The sequence below is a fragment of the Nannospalax galili genome, unplaced genomic scaffold (genome assembly GCF_000622305.1).
Source record: "Nannospalax galili isolate Female #2095 unplaced genomic scaffold, S.galili_v1.0 scaffold161, whole genome shotgun sequence".
Lineage (NCBI taxonomy): Eukaryota > Metazoa > Chordata > Mammalia > Rodentia > Spalacidae > Nannospalax > Nannospalax galili.
The window spans coordinates 7,327,303-7,352,940 of NW_008348586.1; the positions used below are offsets into that span (position 1 = coordinate 7,327,303).

The 25,638-nt window shown below is 38.5% G+C and overlaps 1 protein-coding gene across 4 annotated transcripts in view; it reads right to left on the reverse strand.

Moving 5' to 3' along the window:
- The window catches only part of Sorcs1 (sortilin related VPS10 domain containing receptor 1), a 561,958-nt gene that overhangs the window by 79,307 nt on the left and 457,013 nt on the right, over nucleotides 1-25,638 (reverse strand). For all 4 annotated transcript variants that reach the window (XM_008845715.3, XM_008845714.2, XM_008845713.3 and 1 more), the window contains exons 10-17: nucleotides 20,038-20,184; nucleotides 11,973-12,075; nucleotides 11,633-11,709; nucleotides 9,543-9,634; nucleotides 7,894-8,001; nucleotides 5,957-6,074; nucleotides 4,436-4,566; nucleotides 197-310 (exon numbers count right to left, since the gene is read on the reverse strand). In XM_008845715.3, the coding sequence (XP_008843937.1) occupies nucleotides 197-310; nucleotides 4,436-4,566; nucleotides 5,957-6,074; nucleotides 7,894-8,001; nucleotides 9,543-9,634; nucleotides 11,633-11,709; nucleotides 11,973-12,075; nucleotides 20,038-20,184 (890 nt within the window). The remainder of the gene's footprint in view (nucleotides 1-196; nucleotides 311-4,435; nucleotides 4,567-5,956; nucleotides 6,075-7,893; nucleotides 8,002-9,542; nucleotides 9,635-11,632; nucleotides 11,710-11,972; nucleotides 12,076-20,037; nucleotides 20,185-25,638) is intronic.

Here is a 25,638-nt window from a genome sequence, read left to right on the forward strand (position 1 = left end):
TATATTCTGACAATATATCTGCAGTCTGTGCTGTGCATCAAGGCACAGGTGACGCAGTGGGGCATCTAACAAGCGATAGTCAGGCAGGCACTCTGTCAGGACAATCTTACCTTTGTGAGTTCTCTGAACTTAATCCCAGCCATGGCACTACTACTGTAGAAGTTGACTTCTTAAGTTCACTACCACAGACACTCACCCAGTACTGTTGAGGTAGCTCTGTCCCAAGCTGCAGTCCTTTGATAGTGAAGATGGGTTGAACCAAAAAGCTGGCAGACACTGCCCGTTGCTGTGTCTCTCATAGCCATAGTCACTATTGGAAAGAAAATCAGGATAAAAATTTCAGCCAATGTCAAACTCACTAAGAATTATTTTATATTAGCAGCCAACTTCTAAAATGAGCATTTATAAATCAATCCCTCTTCAAAACTGAAACTTTTTTCAATAGATTAGCTATTACCCATGAATATATCCAATAAAGCGAACGATTCCACTTAATCACCTTTAAGCTAAAGGAGTGGATTATGTCACCATTGGAATACACAATTCTGACTACAATTAGGACTTGGCAGTGATGGAAACCTTAGTGGAAACTTCACCACAGAGGTTAGCACAGTCACATGTGGCATGATCCTCATTACCAATGATGTCTTTGGGATGTTCTTCCAAGACAGCTGCATCTACCACATAGAGCAGAGCCAGGTCTCACTGTGTATAAGCCATATGCTTCAGAGTTACAGCCAACAGTGAACTGTCCTTCAGGAGTGTCTCAAGCACTCCCTTAGGGAAAAGTTTGTTCTCAGCAGTTAGCACTACCAGTTGATACTAACTGCTTTATATCTTGTCTCTGCTTTGGAAATAGGCAAGCACTTTCAATCTCTGCTCATTCTTGCTTCCAAGGACCTCTGAGTGGCCTGATATTCTTGGCTTCTGTAAGATGAAGCTGGCTAGAGAGAATGACAACAAATTGTACCTCCACATGCACAGCAATGCTCAAGCATTAGTATGAACTGGGACATCTCTGTAATGGAGGTGAGATACTAGCACATGGCAGCCCTGGAGGGAGAAATGGGCTCAGCTTCAGGAGTCTGTCACTAGGCAGCTGGAACTTAGAATTCTGCACATAGCCACTGGATTTGGGGATGGCTCAACACAGCATGAATAGGAAGAATATAGAATTGCAGCCTCCAGAATATCCCGTGTTCTCATCAGGGCATTTACCTTACCAATGCTGAAGAATGACCCAAGGTCACTTGGGAAATATCCAGGGAGCCTGGCTAACAAGGAACATCCAACACAGCATCTTTCATTATACTACTGTCAGAGGGCACTAACAACTCTGTCTACTGGCAGAAACCAACAAGGGCATGGTGAGCCCTGAAAAATATTTTCAGACATCATGTAGTCATCAAAATCCTATTTTACCAGGAAACATTAGAATGGTACTACTTGTGACTCACACTATACTCCTTAGAATGCTGTTCAGCTGGTGGAGTGGGTAGGAGACTCCAATCATTAATGAATACAAAACAAGATTGAAATGGAAGCTGGGGAAGAAGAGAAACACAATTTCTATCCAGAACTTATGTCCTTTTAGCTTTGGGAAAAAGAAAATAGAGGGCAGAGTGAGGAGGATGGGGAGAGATAACTAACATGAAATGTCTTTAGAAAAAGCTATATGGAAGCCTACCATTATAGAAGCTTCTAAAAGTATATAAATATATGTTATAAAAAGAGATTAAAAGGAGTTACCTTCTAACAGGAGACATTGTCCCTACCAGACACCACAGGATAGAAAAATAAAGTCCCAATGCCAAGGATGGGCTACCTCTTTGTAAGCTATTGACCAGGTGTCCCACAGACCCTCAAATAATACTGGCCATTTTCTCTGTTCTTGGTTACCCTCCAGAACTTGATGGTAAGACCCTATTGCTGAAGACACTACATACATGAGCTATAGAACAGATAAGAAGAAATCAAGCTGGTAGTAATTTCAAAGTTTCATCTCTACTGGTTAGTTTTTCGTAGTGTTGAAAGGTGCTAAACATGCTGCCAGAAGAGAAAATTAATTATTAGCATTCCCCAGCTGTGAGAATCCTGCAAGCCACACAACTGGCCTGGAAATAATGCCCACTGGTGCAATAGTGGCATGGATATTAAGGGGGTGGCCAACCACTTTCTAACTGGATTTACAGTCTACTTCATAAGATGGGGCCCGTACCTGACATTGATATCAGGCTTAGGAACCTGTAACTAGACAGGTCACACACCATAGGGAGAGCCTAATACTATCATTCTACTAAATAGATACAGTATTAAACTGACTCCTAATGACTTACTGCTATACCCATAAATTAATGCATCACTCATATCTCACCAGAGAAGCTTCCTTATGCAGCAGATGGTGATTAACACAGAGATACCCACTGGACAACATGTAGAGAATAAGAAATGGTAGAGTGTTTATCCCTGAATAGAACACCTATATCAAACTTTTGCCTTCTAAGACTCAGGAATCATTGCAGAAGAAGGGGCAGACAGATTATAAGAGACAGGGATAGTGGATGACCACAGAGAGAGAGTTTTATAGACAGCTGGTCAGTTATTCATATGAACACACAGCAATGGTGACAGCATGCACACGTCCCATGGAAGCTCAAACCAGACAAAATCCCAGAATGGACCTGGAAGTGGGTAAGAAACTCTAACCCTAGCTCAGAATCTATTGGCAACAGATGGCTGTTGGGAAGGGGAGTCAGTTTGTTTAAGGGTTGGACTTTTGGTAGGTTTCCAGGCCTCAGTGGATGGACCCACATTGTAGGACATTTGTGGACACAAGTTTGACTCTATAGGCATATATAAGTAAAGAAAAAATGTTTCATAAAAATCAAGACAATGGGCTATGCCACAAAACCTTTTCTCTTAGATTTTCTGCCAGAGGGAAACATTTCTCTACCCTTCCTCTCCCCAAAATGCTTTTTCACAGAGCCCATGCACATCCAGTAATGTAACATGCTGATTTCCTTTCCTCAGCAAATTCTCCTTCAACAGAGTGGATGATGGAGAAGCAGGCAGGCCTCAGAAAGAGGGATATGATGAGTGATTGAACATCTCAAGGGAGGCATTCCTGTGAGTTCATTTCAAGGTGTCAGTCTCAAAGGGTAGGACAGTGATAAAACACTTTCGTTGATCCAGTTATGTTCCATTTACTGAGGCACAAGTCTGGGTCGGGGAGGCCCTTATAGAACTCTGTGAATTTTTCTATTAGAGCTCGGTTGCCCTCTGGCTAAGCCCAAAGAGATACAGCTCTTGACTTCCCTTGTGCACAAACAAAAGGGAAACCATAGCAGATTATTGGATTGACGTCTGGGTGCATTTCCTAGCACTGATTATTCAGGAAACACCTCCAGTAGTCTACAATTAAAGAAAACCAACTTTTCTATAACAAGAGATGTATGTGCAGAAGGTATCTCACATAGATCACTGATGCTTTGATGACTAAATATGTGACCCATTATTGCTATGCAGATAAAAACAAATTGATGCAAATGACTAGTTTACACACCATTCAAGTTTCAATTTTTAAAATATACATAAATATATTAATTGTCTTCTCTGATATATACAGTCTCATGTAGATAAGAAAAATACAAATGAAGGTGAAAACAGCAGAGAGAATATGGTAAATTATTAGTCTTCATCAATAATTGATGAAGTAATCATTAGTCTTCATCAACTTCATCTGAACATTAAACAATAAGGCAAAGATATTGTTGGCTCCTCAAGCTAGACTTAGCTTAGCAAATTTTCTAAGAAGACCTCTACAGCACTCTAAGTTAGTTTAAATCTCCCAGTGTTGCAGTATTTCTCTAGTTTAAACTAGCTCCAGTCCCACCAAGTTCATAGGGTCAAAGATCCTTAATGCCATGGAACCTATTCTTGCAATACTCAGACCTCTCATATGTTATAGTTAGCTGACCACCATAGATTGAAAACTTTTAGGGACAGAGGATGCATGGCTTTATAATGCCCTTCATAAGGTCCTTACTGGGACCCTGAATTCTAGAAAGTTTTCATTTAGAGCATAAACATATTTGCTCCTTGATAAATCCCCTTATTATGTCCAGTGTTGCTATTTGAAGGAGCTCAGGAGAGAGCTGGTTTCTCTTTTTGTTATAGGATCTATCAACAATATGAAAATAATTACCAGCCATCTTATAAAGCTTCTTAAAATCCACAGAGAGAATTCCTGCTTTATCCAAAGACATATTCACATAGGTAATAAACCATGATATCTCCAAGAGACAATTTTATAAAAATATGAGGCTTGCCTCTTAGCCCTAGGTATATACCATGTTTTCAAACCTAAGCTTTTATTGAGGGCTATGTGGATGTGATTATTACTGAACAGCCCTGTGGGACAACTATGTAAACTCACCAGTCAAAATCTGCCTCTGTGCACACACATGGCTCAGATTCCATAGCTCCCGCGTATTTTCCTTGCATACACTTCCTCTCAGATTTTCGCTTCTTATATATCCTTTTGGCTCCCATGATGCATGCTTCCCCCTGTAAGGAGACAAACATCACACACAATTGAGCACATAGCTGAGGATCCTCCTGTAGCTTATCAATGCACTTTGTGGGGGGGGGTCGGTGTTCTCAACCTTAAGTGTAACTATGCAGTTTGGTAGCCCAATGTGTGCCAACAGTATTTTTTTAATTCCTATTATGGAGCATGGCTACCAAGTCAGCCCCAAGAAGTATGGCATATTTTTCTACTAATAGCTTTAACTCCTTATGCATTAAGGGAGCCTTTCTTTGTTAGGCTTGGTACAATAAAGGCTACATAAGAAAGAAAGATAGCCTGTGACTAATGAATTACTGGCAAACCTGCAATAATTAAATTCAGTTCTCCTGCAACAAAAGTTTTATACAGTTGGTCATTTATGAGCATCTGAAAAGAGAGTATTGCAAAGAAACATAAAGATACATTTTGTCTCTATTTATTATGTTTCTTCCCACATAACTTTACAGCAGTGATTTTATGTTCATCTATCAAGCAAGAAAGGAAGCTACATTCAGTATTTTTCCTTGGAATAAATAAAAAGCTGTGAGCATCACAGTGCTGATGCATCCCAACAAGAAAAACAGCGGCAATATAAATGAGTGATAATTTCATTATGGAGCCTCTGAATGGAGTGGGTGTTTCTTGCTAATGCAGCACCCACTATCAAAAACAACTCCCTTGGTGTTTCTGAAAACCCAGAGCAGAACTTTCTTTAATCTATTACCCACTGTCTTCCATGAGGAAACTCACTTTAACTGGTTCCACTTCACATCACATGTAAATATATTACTTTGTCTGGGTTTGGACTGTAAGATGTTTCACTGTCTGAATGAGGGCAGGTTCTTAGCATGTCTTTTGAATCACCTTCAGAATGATTCCTGCCTTGGGAAATCAAAAAGAGAAGCTCTCATCCAAGAATTTGATATGAGATGTATAATGAGATGGCGCGATGTAGGAAGGCTTCCAACAAGCCATGTTGCATTCTTCTTACAATGTAAGTAAGTACATGGAGGAGTCAAGAGCCACTCTGTTCCTGGGGCCTCCAGGCAACATTTAAGGCCTTTCCTGGCATCACTCACTGAGCATTTGCTTTGCTCTTTTATACTTTACCTCTGTTTGCATTGCTAGAGGAAAGAGATCTTTTAATTGCCCTTCCTGCATCATGCAGTCCCTTGTCACGCTCATTTGAATTTTATCTCCTTATATCCTAGTATAACAGAACAGAAACAACTTCGCAAGATATAAATGTCGTGCAACATAAAACATGTAAGAATGAAATAAACAGTGTAGTATTGGGAACTCCAGTTCTAAAGCTTTAAGACATAGCAGTCTTTCCATACCTTCCCTGCCTCCTGTCCCAGGGCTTACTCTTAGCTCTGTTCCTCCTACCTGACTGTGTAACTGCCAGGGTCTGTAGTCCTCTTCCGCACAGCGTCTATCGAAAATGGACTTGTAGTCTACTTTGACTAGCTGCCATTCAGAGCGGTGACTGAAGTGTCCAAACACTCTACAGGGTTCACCATGGAAAATACAGTCACAGTCATAACAATGACAACAGCATTAACAACAGCATCCATTAACTGCCTACTGGGAAGATGATGTAATGCTAGCCACATTACAAGGATCATATCTTCTGATTGTCAAATACATTTATGAGGCAGATTCTATCACTGGTTATACTAACAACTGGGATAGCCATATCACAGAGTGTTTGATTCAAAGCCCAAATGTATGTCTTATACCACAAGAATGGTTAAAAAATAATTGAAATATTTTTATTTTATTTTTATTTTATGTGTATGAACATAATGCCTGCATGTATGTAAATGCATCCATGTCATACAATGCTCGTGGAGGTCAGAAGAGGACTTCAGATCCCCTGGAACTGGAGTTACTAGTGGTTAGCCATCATGTGGGTTCTGGGAACTGAACCCTGGTCCTCTAAAAGAGCAGCCAGTGTTCTTAACCACCGAGCCATTTCTCCAGCTGCCTGAGGAAATAATTCTATTCTAGGTTATTTAACACATTCCTCTAGCTTCTTTTGTTAATATAACTGGTTCCCATGAGTCCATGCTCTTTTAACTTCCCACCAGTTGCTATAAGTGGGTGAGAGGATCAATTGGCTACAAGTGTTCTTACTTTCGCCACTCTGCTTTCTTGGGGGACTCAGATATTTAATGAAAACTTTTACTCACCAGTCATGGGTATGGATAAAAGCTACAAAGTAGCTCTCAGATTACCCTTTCTTTGTTTGGGAAACAGTTTTTTCCAAATATAAAAAAAATTGAATAAAGGCAGACTACTGATAGATAAAATGTGAATCTGTGTTTCCTATGCATAAAAGTAAAAGCGAGCCTATAGGCATGTTAAATTTTCTTCTTGCCTTTTATCATTGATAAAAGTGACGAGGCTTAAAAACGTGCCAGTATTCACTTTGATTTTGAAATTTTCATTGATTTCAGGATCAACTACCTTTGAATTATCCTTTCAGGTTTTCCATGGCCAATTTCCTGTGAGAAGGGAATATCACAGTTTCATATTTCAAATTCACAGGCCATGCTTTGACACTCACAGGCAGCTGAGTCATTAATCAAATCTTTCAGGACTTCAAGATTATTACTTTGCAGACAAGAATGAGTATATATACAGCTTCCCAAGACAAGATTGCTTTTGTGGTTGTCTTAATATGCCTCACAATTGGGTTAAAGAGCTAGGGAAAAAATAAAATCCTTCATGGGCCTTTGATCAAATGTGTTCTTAAAGACCTGGGATTTTCTGCATAAACAGTTTGCACATTATTATTGTTTTTTAAATGTATAGTTTTATTTCCTATTAATATAATTCCTTGGAGATAGATAGATGGTTCAGCAGTTAACTGCACTGACTACTCTTGCAGAAGATCCAGGTTTGATTCCCAGCACTGACATGGTGGCTAGCAAACATCCATAACTCCAGTTCCAGGGGATCATAGGTGCATTTACATACATGACATAGGTGCATTTAAGTACATGCAGATGATACACTCATGTGCCTAAAATAAAAATAATAAATAAAATATTTTTAAAAGGTAATTCTTCTATATTTCCCTATTTTATTGAATCCAAAGTATCATATTCCCTCTGTGACCATCCTTCATTCTGGGTCTCCTAAAATATACCTCCTAAAAATGTTTCCCATATTTTCTTTATTCATTGCTGGAGGATACACTAACCTTGCTAACAACCTCTCAACTAACAATAATAAATCAATCAGGCTAAGCTACGAAGCATCTCTCTAGGTTTACCATGTGAGATGAGGAATGGATGACATCATACTCTTCTACTTACGTCATGATTAGTGTCTCTTCTCCAGGCTCACCCAGAACCCCATCCACAAAAAGTGGAATGGATGTAAAACTGTATTTACTCCAAGATCTCCCTTCATCAAAACTCAACCTAATGGCAGAACAGTATAACAGTCATTAAATCTCTACATAAAAAATATAATATTCCTGTTGAAGTAAAGATGCTAATAACCAGTTGAGAATGCATTTACAAAGTGAGACTTCCTTCTGAGTGAGTGCTCTCAATTATCTCATAAGGCAGAAATAGAGACACACAAGCCATTGTAGCCAGATGTGTTGCAACATGAAGAAGGGAAAGCTGTGTGAAATGGGAATAAGCTAGTAGAAAAATTTAAACAGGATGTTTTATAAGTTCTTAGACCTCAATATAACTCTCTCCAAACCTTCACTGATACTTAGTAGTGAACCTTACTGGTGGTTCTATACAATATTGCCTTGTGAGATCGACAAATTCAACACTCCATCTCTAAGTATCCAAGTAATAAGTGAGTTTTGCTCGCATTTTATAAACACCGGTTGAACTCATTGAATGAATGCACATGGAGAGCAGGGGAAGTCTACACTTCTGCTGGCCGTGTTAGGAAATAAACGCCTGTGTTCTCCACATTCATATTTTAAAAATGTAAGCACTAATTATATTTTTAAATGGACATTGCAGAGTGGTGAGATCATAGAATTTCAGAATGGAACTATTCTTATAAAAAGGAGGCCTTGGAGAACGGCTTTGTCCTTTCCACTGTGCAGAAACACAGCACTGAGGCACATGTGGGAATCTGAAAGTGGCTTCTTACCAGACAGTGATTTGGTCAGCACCCTTATCTTGTATTTCTGGCCCCGAGAACTATGAGAAATAAATTATTGCTGTTCATAAATTACCTTGTTTATGGCATTCGCTTACAGAATCCTGAATCCTGATTGAATCAGTCACATGGGAGGTTTCTTTTGCTCCCTCTTTCTCTGTGGATGCCTATACTCAAGCTCAACCTTTGTTTCCTGCCCTATCAGTCATTAATATAATCAACAGTGGAGGGAAAATCAGCATTTTGACTTTGAACCAGTCCAGTATAGTAGGAACCACTTTCGAATACAGAAGAAGTTTGCTGAAAATCCCTATAGAAATTAGGTCTTGTGGAAGACACAGGTAGATTTCTAGAATGTCACTTAATCAATGAGAACTAGAGTCCACATAGGAGAAACAAGATAGGAACAGAATCATCATGAATTGCCAGTCTCTGTGTGGGTGGTAAAAAGCAGTGTACATGCTAAACTTCCAGACATGCTGGTCGAGATGAGTGACTGCAACCTGTTACTGGACTGTGAGACTGTAAGTGATCATGAAATGACTACACCATGATAGTGCTGGGGGAATGAGGCCCTGGCGAAGGTACTGTCACTTCCAGGAACTGTAATGCATTTACTCTTTTAGGAGAAGTATGTCTACCCATTCTTTTTTGTCACCAACTTTCCTTTTTCAAAAACATAGGCCAACATTTATTTTAACAAGGCAAAGGGATAGATTACATTGTAGTAGATGATAGCATTTAGAACAAATACAGTCATAATTTGATAGCTGATTCCTGGCTGGTCTAGAACCATCAGGCTATGTGTGTCCTAGGCAGGAATTTCCCTTACCAAAGGTGTCGAATTGGGAGAGATGTGTGTTTCATAGCCACCAGGACTCCACCTTGATCTAGGTACAAAACACTGTGCTCTTCTTCAAAGATCTAGATGAAGAAAATAAGCACACAGACACACATCCACATCCACACACAGAGGGAACAGAGAATCAGTCTTCACAGGAAGGTAAAAATCTTCCTCATGGTAGAACACATTTCCCTAAATCTTTGAAAAAATGTTAAGTGAAAGAACATTGCTTTACAATGTGGGCAACATCTACCATTGATGTTATATAAAGCAGTTTTAGATATCCATAAAATAAATGTTAAGAATGAACAGTCTATATCCATGTTTGTATTCTCCTGTCTTTATGGTACTATTTACCAATTCCTTTTTCTGATGATATTAGAATACTGTGTAACTGTATGATAGTACACATATCTGGATGGAAGGACTCTTGGAGATAGTTTACTCCAATATCTCATTGTTAGAGATGAGGATATGAAGATTTAGACCTGAGAGGTAGTCACTTTGCTGAGGCCACACATCACAAAGGTTGGAAATGAGGCTTGTGCCCCCTTCAAGTCTAATAGCTTCCAGATTTCCATGATTTATTGAAGAAATGCATTCTTTTTTGGCTCATAGATGCTCATCCAAGTGATAAACAGTTCTGACAAAGATAAACTTGTCAACTTTGGTTGCATGTGTCATTGAGACTTTCACCAATGTGGAAAATCAATTTGAAGTCAAATGGAGACATGCTGGGAAGTGTTTGCAAACTCTACATAAGATCAATGCTGTCCGCCCAGCCAGACTGACACTAGGGATTCATCGAAAACTATATTGCAGTCATACTCTGTCTCTTGTTTAATTCTTTTTCCCAAAAGTTAATTTCTCTCTCTCTTTCTCTCTCTCTCTCTCTCTCTCTCTCTCTCTCTCTCTCTGCCATGTGTATACAGGTGCCCATGGAGGCCAGAAGAGGACATTTGATCCCTTGAAGCTCGTTACAGGCATGTGTGAGCCACCTGATGTGGGTGTTGGGAGCTAAACTTGGGTCCTCTGGAAGAAGAGCAGTGCTCTTAACCACTGAGCCATCTCTCCAGCCCTACTTAATTTTTAAACTCATGAAACACCACAGGACTATAAAAGTAGAGATGACTATGCCTTCTTTGTACTGTTGGAAGAAGGAAAATGCAGTTTTGACTCTTTTCCAGGGGAAGTTTCCTTAGAATTGTTTACTCCAAAATCAAGTGCTCTGGGGTTTCCTAAGAAAAATTCCTTTCTTGTCTTACTTTTATAAAAATATGAGAATACCAGGGAAATCCTAGCAGTAAGAAATAGCAGTTGCACCATCATGTGGGCCTCTCTTTCTAAAATCTTGAAGCAAAAAGCTCTCATTGTTAAGTCTGATTACCCATACATTAGATTTCAATTTACAGTGCTAGTTGTTGTATGGTAATCAAACATCAGTGGGTTATTAAAATATATTTATTGAAGTGTAACAACCATGCACTGGGCTCATATCTTGTCATGATTACTAATCCTCATTAAATGCTTATTAAACAAGCTGTGGGTATCTAATTTTCATTCAGAAGAAAGGCAGAAAGCAGTTAAGCTAAGCACATTGATTTGAAGTCATTCTATTTGTACTTATTTAACATATGCACTCTGATAGTTATTACTCTGTCATTTACACATGGGATTTAAACATCACAGAATACCACCTGGGTAATGGCAATTTTTGCATCAATTCAAAGCAAGAAGACTTTGTGGAGACTCACTCTGACTTATGTGTGAAAACTACACTGTTAGATAAACATTTCTTATCAACTCCAGGACTGTTTACTTTTAAATGGAAATCCTATCAGACTTGATTATAAATGTACTGACATACGGATCCTTGATAAGAAATATCTTTGGCAAATAATCAAAATATCAACCAGAATAAACTTGGCTAAAATTAAAGATGTGCTTTAAACTTTCATTAAAATGATAAGAAACACATTAATAGTATTAGGATTTAGCAATTAAGTTTCCACACTTGAACCAAGTTGAAGAGTTATGCCGTTAGAACTTAAGAAGCACAACCCAGGGTATTTTCTTACCTGCCTCCAAGTGTTCCCTGCATCTGAAGAGACAAACATGCTGATGTCACTGTCCAACAACTCAGAACCTATGTTTCCTAGAAAGAGCACATCGTCATTAGTGTAGGCAACTTCCTGCAGAAGCCCACAGTGGCTGTCATCGGCAGTTTGCACTGCTTGGGAAGGATTTAACTGCGAACTCTGTCTAAGAGGGAATTTCCAGCATGCTTGCCTCAGGGTCAATGATTTAGGTGCCTTTCGAAAATATTTTTAGCTTGCTCATTAAATTCCAAGCACAGACATGCAGTTTCTCAAAATGAACAGCATTTACAATAGCAAGCAAGGCATGCACACTTCATACCTGAAGCAACAATGATACTCGGAGCTGTATCTCTGCTGGCGATGATCCCTGATGTGTAGGGATTCTCAGAGACCTTCAGATGGAGGTGGAGTGAACAATAGGGCTACGAAAAGGAGAAACAAGCATCATCTATGCACATACCTAACGGTCATTGAAAGCCCACATTCAATAGAGCCAGGCATGGTGGCTTGTTATACAAGTTCAGGGTAGTTCTGGTCTACATAGTGAGTTTCAGGAAAATCAGGTTGTATAGTGAGCCTGTCTCAATAAGCAAACAGCAACAAGCAAACATAATAAGCAAGCAAACAAAAACAAATTTAAAAAGCTCAGAAACTGTCCGTCCATCTATCCTTTCATCCTATCAGGCTCCCATTTATAAGCCTCTTCATCGACCCATTGTACCCATCCATCCACCAACTTGTCATCTTTCCTTACACATATGTCTAGTGTCAGCCAAGTCTCAGGACGCTTTAGGTGGTTCAAATGAAAGCACCTTCATCATAGTTCTAATTTACTTAAGCATTTGTAATCCGATAAACAACTTAGTATCTTATACATAAAATACTAGGTAAAGCTTACAAAATAATTCCAGACAAAATTTTAACAGAAGATCTTTCCATTGGTCACTGTTAAAAGAAATTGTTTGATCAGTCATAAGACAGATAGAAACTGTAGTAATTACTTTTACAATATGGACAGAATCTGGACTAATGATTTTCACCTAACCTTACAACCAAAAGGTTTATGGCTTACAATATAAACAAGTCCACTGAGCTATGTGCTGCTCTTGTGATGTAGACACCTGACCTTAATCCCTCAGAACCCCACTTTGCCCTCCACACAACAGAGTGAAATGAATGTGGGTATGAATTATTAACTTATCAGAATGCAGGAAGCAGTGTGCCATCCTCATCAAAAACAATGCGAAGAGCTGAGAAGGTGTCTGAGATTGTGTGTGCGTGCATGTGACATTTTACAGCTAGGGACTGAAGGGAAGATTCTTAATTAAAGGTGGACCCTAGCTTCTAATTTCCCAATTCATGCTGGAGACACTGTTTGAATAAAATAATGAGTAAAGCCTGGCTCCAGAGGGTAGTTCGGTGAGACATCTGAAGCAGAGTTCAGTTCTACTTTTGAGCTTAAAACAAGTTCTAAGAAACCATAATGGGGCTTAGGAACAAAGAGACAGAACTTTAAATTCTAGAAGGTGAAGAGACAAGGACCACACTAGGATTATATGTGGCTCCCAGGAGAAAGTGCTGCCTGAGGGAGACATGGTTAGGCTACAGATGCAGGTAACATGTTCAAAATATCTGAAAGGACATTTGAGACCTGGGTAATACCAATAACCAAGAGAAAGCAGTAGATAGGTTAAACACCACAGTATGTAGCCAAGGAAGACTACAAGGGAGAAATATGATGTGAAGCCTAGAAACGATTTAATCAGGACGGGAGGATGGAAACCGTCAGCTGGCAGCTCATTCATTCATACTTCATGATTTGCTCTAGTATAGAAAAGTCTGAATAAGATGTGAAATTGTCCTAACACCTATTAACAGTCAGCAGTGTCTAACCAGATGTCTTTTTTAGTAGTATATATTAATTGTACAAATTAGTGAGTTTCAGCATGACATTTTCAAACATGCACATAACACACTTTAATCGTATTACTCATATTCATCCTTTCTTTTCCCCCCTCCTTGAGGTTTTGTTCAGTATAAAAGTCATTGTGGTACTTAGAATGCCCTAGTAATAAAATTTTAAATGAAAATTTAAGGGAACTGGCTTATCTGTACCTGGAGACCTTGATAAAATTCTCTGATTAAGATATCAACAGTTATATTCCCCAAAATGGGTGATAAATCTTACATGAATTTTGTTTAAAACAGTCCTTGTACAAAAAATAAATAAAACTTTGTGTTTGAACTCACATCTCTTTTCATCTCTCAGGAAGATTACTTTCTAATCTTATCAACTTGAGTTTTCAGAATCATCAGTGTATCTCTGTTATTACTTTCACTCTGTTCTGTAAGTCTCAGCCAGTAGACATTCAGAGAGCTACAGTGATGCAATGATTAAATTTATAGAGGATGGAGTAAATGACAAACTAAAAATGAAACTCAGGAATAAAAGCAGCCAAACACTGCAAAATAAAATAGCAGATCACAATAGGATCTTTTCCTCCCTGCCAGCACAGAGTGTAAAACTCTGAAGGGGCAGTAAATTATTGGTTTTACATAAAATTTTTATGCAAAGCCTTTGAAGAAAGTTTTCTCTTTGTGACTTTCTCTAAGTGTAAGGAAGATAAGCCAGGAAAGGGAAAACACCACAGCCAAACATTTGACCTCTTTATGTCCAACAGGAAGAGGTGTCATTATATATTGTGCAGACCCTAGGGCAGTTTGGAGGAACAATTTAATCAGTGCTAAGGCAGGATAAAATGGAAGCATCACACGATTTCACCTGCAAGTTTCCCTGGTACCAGTAGCCTATTCAGGTCTCGTTTACTCTGATCAAAATACAATATTTGACCTTGTAAAATCCTATATTTTCTATTTCAGGAATAGCATCGTTTTGTCTTTCTGAGAGACACAATCCAGAAATAAATGTGTAACAAATAATAATTTGCATCTTCTATGGAATCTTGCATAAAATCAAAACATAATAAAAGCTTACAACAGCATGGGATGCTTTTGTGTTGGTCAATGAAATACTTTACTATGTATTCACAACAAGGCCATCAATGCACGGAACTGATTAGAAATCACATTAATCTTAATAATGCTGTGACCATCTTTGTAGCATTGAAAAGAGTACCACAGAGGTTGGGCATTATTCCTAGAGGCTTCGTGGTGGACCATTCATGTCACGTATCAGAGCGGAACAGTCCTGCACGGTGACTGTCCTGTTCAGTGGCTTTCCACAGTTGGGAAACTGAAGCTCAGGTGTCATCTGAACCAAGGATCATTTGATATGGAAACTTGTCATAACAAAGGAAAGAGGGTGTTTTCAGGTATCTCAGAACTGGTCTATGGCTCTGGCTTTCAGAGAGCCAAGACATTAATATAAGAACAAAAGGTCCCAGTTCATGGTGTGGCAGAACTGTTAGAAATGATCTTTCTGGTGCATTTTTTCTCTTCTCTCACATTTGTAGTACTGGATTGCCCCCAGCTGGTGCACAGAGAATATTCTATGGCATTTTTCCATTTCTTCCATTTTATTTTTCAAAAATTTACATAGTCTATGCTAATGTTTCAAGAAAAACAGCAGTAATTCCTCTTTACTTTTTAAACTAACACTTTTGTACCTGGTCAGTTCTGTAAAGAATTATACCATGAAAAGCTAATAGAAAGGTTTATCATAAGAGCCATCAAGCTACTCTGAGTTCAGAAGAACACAGAAGGCTGCTGGATTCTCATGAATGTTTTGTCAAGGCAGGGGCACCTAGCACACCTCTGTCTTCATTTCTTCTCGCTTCCCTCCTTTCCTTCTGATTAGTTAGCAGGTGCAGAATACCCACTGTGTACTACTAGTCCCAGTTACTGCAGTGACCTTTCTAGGGCTATCTCCAACACAATACATCCCAAAGCATGGGCTGTTCCAGGGTCTCATCTCTGTATCTTTTCCCTTTCTATAGAAATTCAAGAATGTTCACTGATACCAACAGGAGCCTGACAGCTGACTTGCAGAGTATAACAGGTCCAACACACAGAAACTGTCCTTCATGTCTTTACTCACACATAGTCATAAACCATGGCATATAATGACTTTGTCCTAATATCTAGAAGATATTAGACTCTTAGTCTTTAACTTTATCATAGTCAGATACAAGTTTTGAAAATCTGATGTGAATGAAAGATCACAAAAACAGAGCAAAAAGATAAGCACACAGTTTCATTTTATTTAGAAAGTTCACAAATGCTGAAACCTATCAGTGAACCTCCAGGTCAAATTACCTTTCTTTTTCTGCCTTCTTTTATTTTTCCTTTTACCTGATAAAAATCCTTTGGCAACTGGATTAAATCACTTCATTGGCTTTTTTTCCATCATAGATGTTTATCGTCTATTCCTCTTGTCTAAATAAAACATTACCCCCCCCTTTGTTTGTTTGGTTGGTTGATTGGTTAGTTTTCTGAGACAGGCTCTCATTTCTTGTCTGAGTATCCATTGCCCAACAGCTTCCCCTTACAACTCACCAGTCTCTATTATGGGATATTCTGTTCTCTGCCTCTAGGAGCTCCACTATTTACATTTCATGTGTAACTGAGAAAATGTGTTATGTGTCTCTCATCACTGAACAGCTCACTTCACCAAGCACAGTGTTCTCCAGCTGATCCATCAATTATCTTCTGTGTTTCAAGTACAATGGGTAGCCAATGGGAATTATCCAATGGTAGGATACATTTCTCTAATAAATAAATCAACTTAGTATACTATTAGGGATAACTTAAGATCCAACCAGTTCAAATTTCACTTCTCCAGTCTCCATAAAATAGTTTATACCTTATCCTACTGGTAACTTAATCTTGAAGTTACGAATATGAATATTGTACAACAAAGGCAAGCCAGAACTTGCATTAGTCGCAAGGCAGCTGCTAAGTTCTCAAATAATATTCCCAGAAACTCTCCAAGGTACATGTGCTTTCATACGCTTTTGACTCTGAATTGGATCCAGGACTCTGTTAGCTCTTCAGTAAAGACTTAACCACAAAGAAGGAAGGTGTCAAACCAGTTGACTAGATATAGGGCATTCAGTCTCCTTCCAGTCCAGCACAACATGTAGAGTCAAAGACAGTACAGGGAATATTCAACAGAGACAGAAATCTTCTGGGAAAGCTATCTGCTCACCTCTAGTTTTTTTGTTTTTTTTTTTTTTAAATGTAAAATGAATCCATAAAGAAGTTAGGGCCTCTTTCTACAAAACACCATGCTTTCCCTGGGGTCCTAAGGATTTGTCACAGGCTCAGCTATGTGCACATTGGCCTCTTGGGAGCCCAATTCTGAGGCTTTGGAGACAGGTGGACCATGACCTGTAATAGCCTATCTAATTGTACAATGTAGTCTTCAGACGAAAGAATTCCCAGCTGAGCCCTCCAGGCAATCAGTCTGAAAGTCCTAAAAATACAGTCCCAAATTACCCTGGATGTCTTATTTCTATAGAATGCATTTTTCCAGGGACATTCCATTTGGGGCTGTAATTCTGAACTTGCTCCACATTTGTAATAGCCCTGCTGGAAAATATCTTTTCTAATCACTAGGCTATGCTTTCGGTGACACTGTCACTTTCCAAGTACTCACAATCTAAAAATCACTTTTTATCTCTTCTCTGCCACAAGCTCCCAAGGCTAAAGAAGGTTTTCTAACAGTCTGGGTGTCCTGTAGCTCAAAAATTTTTTTCTTTCTATTTTGTGCCTTTGAGAGATTTTTAGAAAGTGATTTTGGCCTCTCTTTCCTACTCCTTTTGTCATTTCCCCTACTCTGCTGTCTAGTTTGAAAGCTCATATTGAAACTGCTTTAATCAACAAGGGTAATAAGTGAGGAAGGTCCAAAGAGTCCTGGGAGCCCATGCATCTACATCCCAATAGTTCATCTCTCCTTAATCTCAATGAGCCTCTGGATTTTGTTAACATCGGGGTCAACTTGAGTCCATGAGTTTAGAAGGTGTATAATATAGAAAATCCTTCAGAATAACTTGCAGAGAGAATGCATAGCTTCTGTTAAAATCAAAATGAAAAATCATACAGCAATCTTTCAATGTGTGTTGGCTCCCAACTCATAAAACACTCAAGGAAACATCCATGTTGAGCAGCGCCATGAGATGGGTATGCATGATTCTTGGAGTAAATTTTTGGAGTTTCATAAGGAAGGTCACAGTTCCTGTGTTCATGGAGTTCATGTTTAACACAGAAAACGGACAAAAATTCAACACACATATGTGCTGATTTCAGATAGTTAAGGTCATTAAAAAAAAGAAACATGCAACAGAAAGATGTGACTCATGAAAGAAGCAGAGGCCTTTATGATGTTATAAAAGCCAGGCAATTGTTGCATTCATTGTGATATTAAATAAATCATACTTTCTTAAAAAAAATAAAATAAAATTAATAAATAATAAAAGTCAGGCAAACCTGTTTAGGTGAAATGGCTAATATTCTTTCTTATAAGCATTGATTTCCAATTTATATAGTAGGGATGAAAGACAAAGGTAGGGATGAAAGACATCCTCTGCAGCTGTATCTAAAACAACACTGCAACTTGGAACCATTAGCTAGCAAGGTGGGCTTTTTGTTTTTAAATCGCACTGAAACTTGTTTTGCATAGTATCGATATTCAGTAAATACTTGTCACTGACTTTGTACACTCACTGTCACAACTAGCTGTCCCCCCCGCAACCTGCTGTAAGCTACCAGCAATAAAGATGGAAGCTAAGTAGAAGGTTGAATTTGAGACTGCTTCTCTGATGCACAGTGACAACTGTAATACCCTCTGAAACTAATAAGGTCAAGCTATAGCTGGTGGCATCCTCTCTAGTAGGACGGTGACCTATCTACTGCTGTGTGAGATGAACCTGCAGAATGACTGTCCTGTCTTTATGGGACAGAAGGTAGCAAGCTGAGTGGAAATAATACCAAACACAGAGCTGTGTGAAGAGTGTGATCAATGATTGACACATACATAGAAGACAGACATAATGGATAGACTATACCCACATACACACACACACACACACACACACACACACACACACACAGTCTTACTAAAACTAAGTGGTCTTTCCTCTAAGTTCACATATTTGTCTCTCTCTATTTTATGATCTGCAACATAACTTCTGAATTATTTTACAGAGCATAGTAGTATTAATGTAACAATATACTTTTATAATTTCTCTTCCTTCTCTGCGTCTGCATTCACTAGATATCTATTGGTCTGTCAAGGATGCCATGGTCATCCGTGGCAAGAGTAAGATGTAACTGGGACGTCTTTCATTGATTAATCTAGTTTCACTCAGTTAGATACATAAGCTGGTAACACCTTGATCCTGATACCTATCTTTCATCTTTCTCTTAGATGAAGTATATTGAATATATAAAGATTTCATATCACCATATGTATTGAAAAAGAAAGAAAACTGAAAGGCAGCCATAAAGTGGAAATTGCAGGCTGTTTTCTAAGGGTCAGAAAATAAATACCATACACTTTGCTGACCACACATGACTTCTTGACTCTCTCTTCACAGGGGGAAGCAGTTACACAAAGCAAATAGCCATGTAAGCAAGGCTGAGCTTCAATAAATTATTACAAGGAAAAATGAGTGCTGGTCTGTATTTTCCCTCCTGGTAACAGTTTTCGCTAGTTTTTGCCTAAGCATTATAGACTAAAGCAACTAAGGAACTAGATAGAGAAAGTAAATGGATGATTAAGTCAATAATTATTAACTCTGTTGAGTTTTAAACTTCTCTCAAAATGTGATGAAACATCTCCAAAGGAAAATACGCTCACACAATTTTGAATTCAGCTCACCAGGTCTACAGATAAAAACATGCATCATTAGCTCTGTGACAGGTGACTTTTTTATAAGCTGTAAGAGGGCTAGGAACTCCCTTCACCATAGGTGCACACTATCATATTTCACTCAAACTGCCATTGGAAATACTCATCAGAAATTGCCCTGGAGGACTGGGGACACTGCTCAGTGTTGGGTAAGCATGCTTAGCATAGGATACCCTTTGTTTAACTATCAATACTACAATCAGAAACAAAAATAAACAAAATACACCTCACCAAAATCCCTAAATAGATTTTTTTAAAAACCAAAACAAAAATACTAAGACTGGAAATAATAATTTGGAAGGGAGCAAAGGTCTGGGGGCCATATTCCCATTTCCAATCTCCGGTCATTACAAATGATAGACCCACTGATTTTTTTTTTTAGACTGTGTTTTCACACCTTCTCCTGACCATTTTTCAACTGAGCAGAAGTCACAAAACTACATTCACCCTCTTGTTGGACACCAATTCCAGTCTTCTGCTGTGTGGGGCATGCCACTCCAGCATGCAGACTCACCAGCAAACAGTGCACAGGGTCTCCCCGGAGATCAGCATCTGGTGCCTGCAGCAAACGCCAGTCTCTACCTTTGTTGTACGTGATGAAAGTCTTCACTTGGTTGTCAATCTTCTTGTTAGCCAAGAACATTCCCTTTATCCCTGCTACCTAGGAAAAATTGACATGGCTGAAAAATACATCAATTTGAGAAGGGACATATTTGTTTTCATTAAAAACAAAATAAATCCAACCAAAAGCACTAACTTGTCTTAAGGGAAAGACAGAATGAGAATGGATAATTTAAAATGCTTAGCAATACCCCCTCAGCTGGTGGACAGAAACCAACAGCCTTGAACACCCTTGCTATATGGAGGCTGGTTATCTTTTTGTGTTGTTGTTTAAATGATATTTACAGTAACTTTATTCATAATCACCTCAATGTGAAGCCTGAAACTCTGAAACTGTTAGAAGAAAACATTGGCAATAACGTGCACGATATAGATGTAGAAAGAACTGTCTAAACCAGATATCAATTGCTCAGGAATTAAGGTCAAGAATCAGCAAATGGGAGCTCATTAAACTACAAAGCTTCAGTACATCAAGAGAAGCAACCAAGGAAGTAAAGAGAAAACTCATAGAATGGGAGAAAATCTTCACCAGGGACACATCTGACAGGTTTAATATCCAGAATATATAAAGAACCTAAAAAAAAAAAGAATCAAGAAAGCAAGTGACCCAATTAAAAGACGTGCTAAGGAGCTGAACAGAGCATTCTCAAAAGAAGAGATAAAATGGCTAAGAAACATCTTAAAGGGTGTTCAGCATCATTACTAATTAAGGAAATGCAAATTAAAAACACTTTAAGATTTCACCTTACCCCAGTCAGACTGGCTAAGATCAAGAAAACAAATGATGCCAAATGTTGGAGAGGATGTGGGGAAAGGGGAACACTCATCCATGGCTGGTGGGGCTGCAAACTTGTACAACCCCTATGGAAAGCAGCGTGGAGAACCCTTAAAAAACTAAAAATGAACCTACCATTTGACACAGTTATACCACTCTTTGGCTTATATCCAATTTCAGAGACACTTGTACATCCACGTTTGTTGTTGCTCTTTTCACAGTAGCTAAGGGATAGAGGCAACCCAAGAATCCCTCAACTGACGAGTGGATAATGAAAATATGGTACATTTTTACACAATGGAGTTCTACTCAGTGGTAAAGAAAGACCAAAAGTAGAAACAGCCAAGATGTGTTTCCTGATGTGAACAACAAAATAAACTGTTGCATATACAAACAGTAGAGTATTTGGAATTAAGAAGAAACGTGATATCAAGCCACAAGAGGACAGAAGGGGACTCCAAAAACACATTAAAAAGTGGAGGATTGCCACTGTATGACATTCTGGAAAATGAAAAACTATAGAGTCATAAAAAATGATTCATTTTTCCATGGATAAGGCAGAAGGAGGGAGGAATAATTGGAGTGTACATGATTCTCAAGGAACTGAAACTATTTTGTCATCCACAATGGTGGGTATAAGTCATTAGATATTTGTCAAATGCCATGGAAGTTAAAACCGCAATAGTGAACTTTTTATGAACTAGACCTGTTATCTGAAGGTAGGTCGACCCTAGCAATCAGTGGCCAGGAGATACACTCTAGCACTGCCAATCCTGATACTCAGCAAGTGGTAAATAAACAGGAACTACTTTAATTATATGTTAGAATTCAATCCAGAATCTTAAATAATTTATCTCTGATTTAATCCTTGTAACATTTATTTTGGGAAACAATTACTAATTGTGTTTCACACATTAGATCTATCTCAAGCACATCTAGTTAACTAGACTTTCCCAAGGTCACACTCCAATAATACACAGTAAGTGTCAGACTGGGTATTGTAACCCAGAACTCTGTAGCTTCAGAGAGCATGGTTGTAGAGACTATCTAAATTACTGAGCTATCTATAGCCCTAGGAAATTGTAAGAGGTCATCTAAAAGACCCTAATGTCATAATTATTCATTTTTCACTGTAGCAGTTCCTCTTGCTAATACATCAAATTTACTGAGCATTAGGGAAAAAATTAATTTGAAGAAGCAACAGTTTTCTATATCATCAAAGAATCATTCCTCCATCCTTACAATATATTGTTCTGGCGTTAAAAATGTTATTCATAGTTAACTCTGAAAATACACTTGATTTTTCTTTTCTATATGTTAAGAGTAACAACTGACAAGTTGTCAGAATTGTGTAGTTACAAACCAGAACTTGTAGACTTTCTTCTCAGACATCTGGAGCTTATCAAATGTATACTTTACCTGGCTTGAAATGGTCATGACCCAGGGAAACTGGAGGGCAGTGGGGAGAGATCAAAGGCATGATGAACAGCACATTTCATCTCCACCCACATAAGCTCCTTTAGCACTCATGATTACCATGAGGTAGAATTGTGATTAGTCACATTTTAAAGGCCAGAAAGTGGAGGCTTAGATCATGTATGCATCTGTCTGGAACTCACACACAGCATTAGTAAGTGAATACACTGAAAAGCATTTTTGAAGTCCTTTAACTTAATTTGGACCCTTTCACTATGTGTGGTCAATTTTAAACAGAAGAATAAGCTTCTTAGTAAAGATTCTGCTTCCCAGGTTGTTAATCTCAAGAATGATGTCATATCTTTGTCTATACACTTCCCAATGATTGATACAAACCTGCATAACAGACTGTACCCCAAGTCCATGGATAAGGAATGCTAAGGTGTTGACAAAACCTAAATGTTTAGGCTCTCAGAGAATGGAGTTGTGTACTCAGATCTGTTTGACTGCCAAAATTCTTCGAACAGACACAGCTTGGAATTTGTCAGTTTTAAGAAGTAGGGCTTCGATCCACAGCAGACATGCATTTTGGTTTTGTTTTTTGCCACAGACCTTATTAATCTGTACCTGCTGATCTGGCATCTGGGATAATCTAAAGACGGGCCAAATCTGTACTCTTTTGGAACAACAAGATTGTTTAACAAATAAATGGTGCAAAGGAGTTGTTGAAAGGAATATTTTGAACTACTTAGGAAAACAAGCCACATTCTGAGCAATCAACAGCAGCCAGAACAATTTCTGGTGCATTGTTGTTTCTCAACAAATGTGGAATGAGTAGAATCCAGGAGCGCTCTACCTTCCATCTCCATGTTAATTACAGATGATATTTAGTTATTCACTATAATAGCTCCATAACGGTTGCTTCCTAGGAAACCCCTTATTAGTTCTGCATATGTTCAAGAGACTGTTGCATACTTAAATAGAATCAAACTGCCAGTTCTTTAAAAATTAAATTGCATTAATCAGAATTTTCACAAAGTCATGCGAGCCTTTCTTTGACACTAGTGTATGTCTAGAAATGAGAATCGACTGTCTCAAGATTCAGTGCCCTAGAGGGTTGCAATAGTGCAAAAGGAATACAAAATGTTACCCACTTCAGTAGTTTTGTTCTGTTTCCTCCTGCCCTCTCTCTTTGGGAAGAGCCACAGAGCAGGACTATCATGTTTTGGAGCTGGTTCATTTGATTTATAGAAGTGGTGACTATATTGGCCCCTGACTGCTTGGCATTATCAAATGCCACTTGAGCAGAGATCTGAGCTTTGTAATTCATCTCTGAAAGTGTGGCTTTCAGTTTTATCTTGAGGAGTAAAAACTTGGCAAAGTAGAGGGAATGTGTGTCAACAGGGTTAAAAGCTGAAGAGGGCCTGCTTATATTCCTCTTGTAACCAAAGAACTTTATCCATTGGGTGAGTGTGTGTGTGGGGGTGTGTGTGGGGGTGGGTGGGTGTGTGCATGCGTGCATGCATGTGTGTGTGTGTGTGTGTGTGTGTGTGTGTGTGTGTTTTACTTGTTTAGCTTGGTCTGAAAAGCTGGTCAGTTTTGCTCTTTTCTGTTTACTCTGAATTTGATAAAGTTTCATCTTCTAAGTTTCTCACTACAATACTATGCATGAGGCTCTTCAAATGGTTTTGTAGAATAAGGTTACATCATTTTCTTAAATCTCTATCAATTCTTTATCAATAGGACAGCAGTAGAGAATATGGAATTATGTGAGTGTCCAAGTGTACACATTTGATTTTATATATGTGTGTCTGTGTATAAAGTGCAGGATTCCATCCAGGATGGTACAGCATGTTTATATCATAAGATTACCCTCCTCTGTACCAATATTATAGGTATGCTAGGGAAGGCAGGCAGGCTGAGGGATGACAGCAGACACAGGAAAGTGATATGTTCATTGGAAGCTATGGGTTCACATAGACACAGAATTCCAATGAAGATCTTCCTATGACAATGATATATCTCACTGTTGGGAGTTTGTCTTCCTTTGCAGAAAGACCTGTCAAATTTCATGCCTGTTCAAATTGGCATAACAATCTCTGAGAATAATGGGTGTGCTGGGAGCTATTTTTCTCTCTTGGCTTCTCATACAGAAGGATTTGTTAACAGAAGTTTCAAAGGTAATTCAAAGTTATTATCATTTAATATCATACAAATCAAGATATCTTTCTGATCAGACTTTAAAGATGAAGTGTTATAGCTCAAACCTAAAGTTGAAACACGTGAGCATATTCCTAAACCCAGAGCACAGCCTTAAAGTGCTATCTTCCTTCTCCTTCCTAGTTCTCCATGTGCATGCTGACCACCCTGGAATCCCACACAGTCCCCTGATGTATATCTTCCTATTCTTTCCTCAGAGTGAGCTCGATAAACCTTCTCAAGAATCACTTTACATCCTATGTAACTGCTTCTAACAGGTGTCTGTCTGTCTGTCGCCCCTTTTCTTGTATTCATGATCTCTCAGCATGGTCTCAGCAACTGTGAAATCTTCTTATGGATGATAATCTTTCTGTAAGTTTTTAAAATAGACTTTGTAATCCTTGTCATAAGTTTAGATGATCGTTCACATTATGCTTTCTAACCCTAATATAATCTCAGGATTAGCATTAATTCCATCTTCTTGAAACTTATTATTAGTACAGACACTTTGCATACAGGGTCCCAATTTTGCTTTAAATAAGCTAGGTAATAAGAGTTCTCCATCAGATGATGCAACATTGGAGGACTAGCAAAGAGGACTTCTATGATTCAAGGCCAGTCTTTTCTATCGAATGTGACTCTGTCTGCAAGAAATCAACTAAAACAAAACAAAAACAACATACAACAATAAGTCACTGAAATCTATTGAGGGCTCATGAAATGTCAGATAGTGTGTGACAGGCTTTTTACAAACTGGAACACATGAATCACTCCCTGAATTATAAATGGTAGATTCAAAACTCATCACTGTGCAGTTGAATAAACGAATGATCAGATGTGGCAAATCACTTGCCTAACGTTCAGCTACAGAACCTTAGATCTCAGCTCTACAGTAGTCTAATTCTGTAGCCCATATACTTAGCCCTATGGGCGTCTTATTTGCACGAACTTTTCTCCCATCCTGGAGTATTGTGAGGAAAATATCAGAATGGTACATTATGCTTATAGGAACCTGCCGGTTGACCATTAGTGACTTTCCTCAGTAGTCATTCAGTAACTATTCTTAAGCATCCACTATGTATCATATATTCTTAACAACTAATG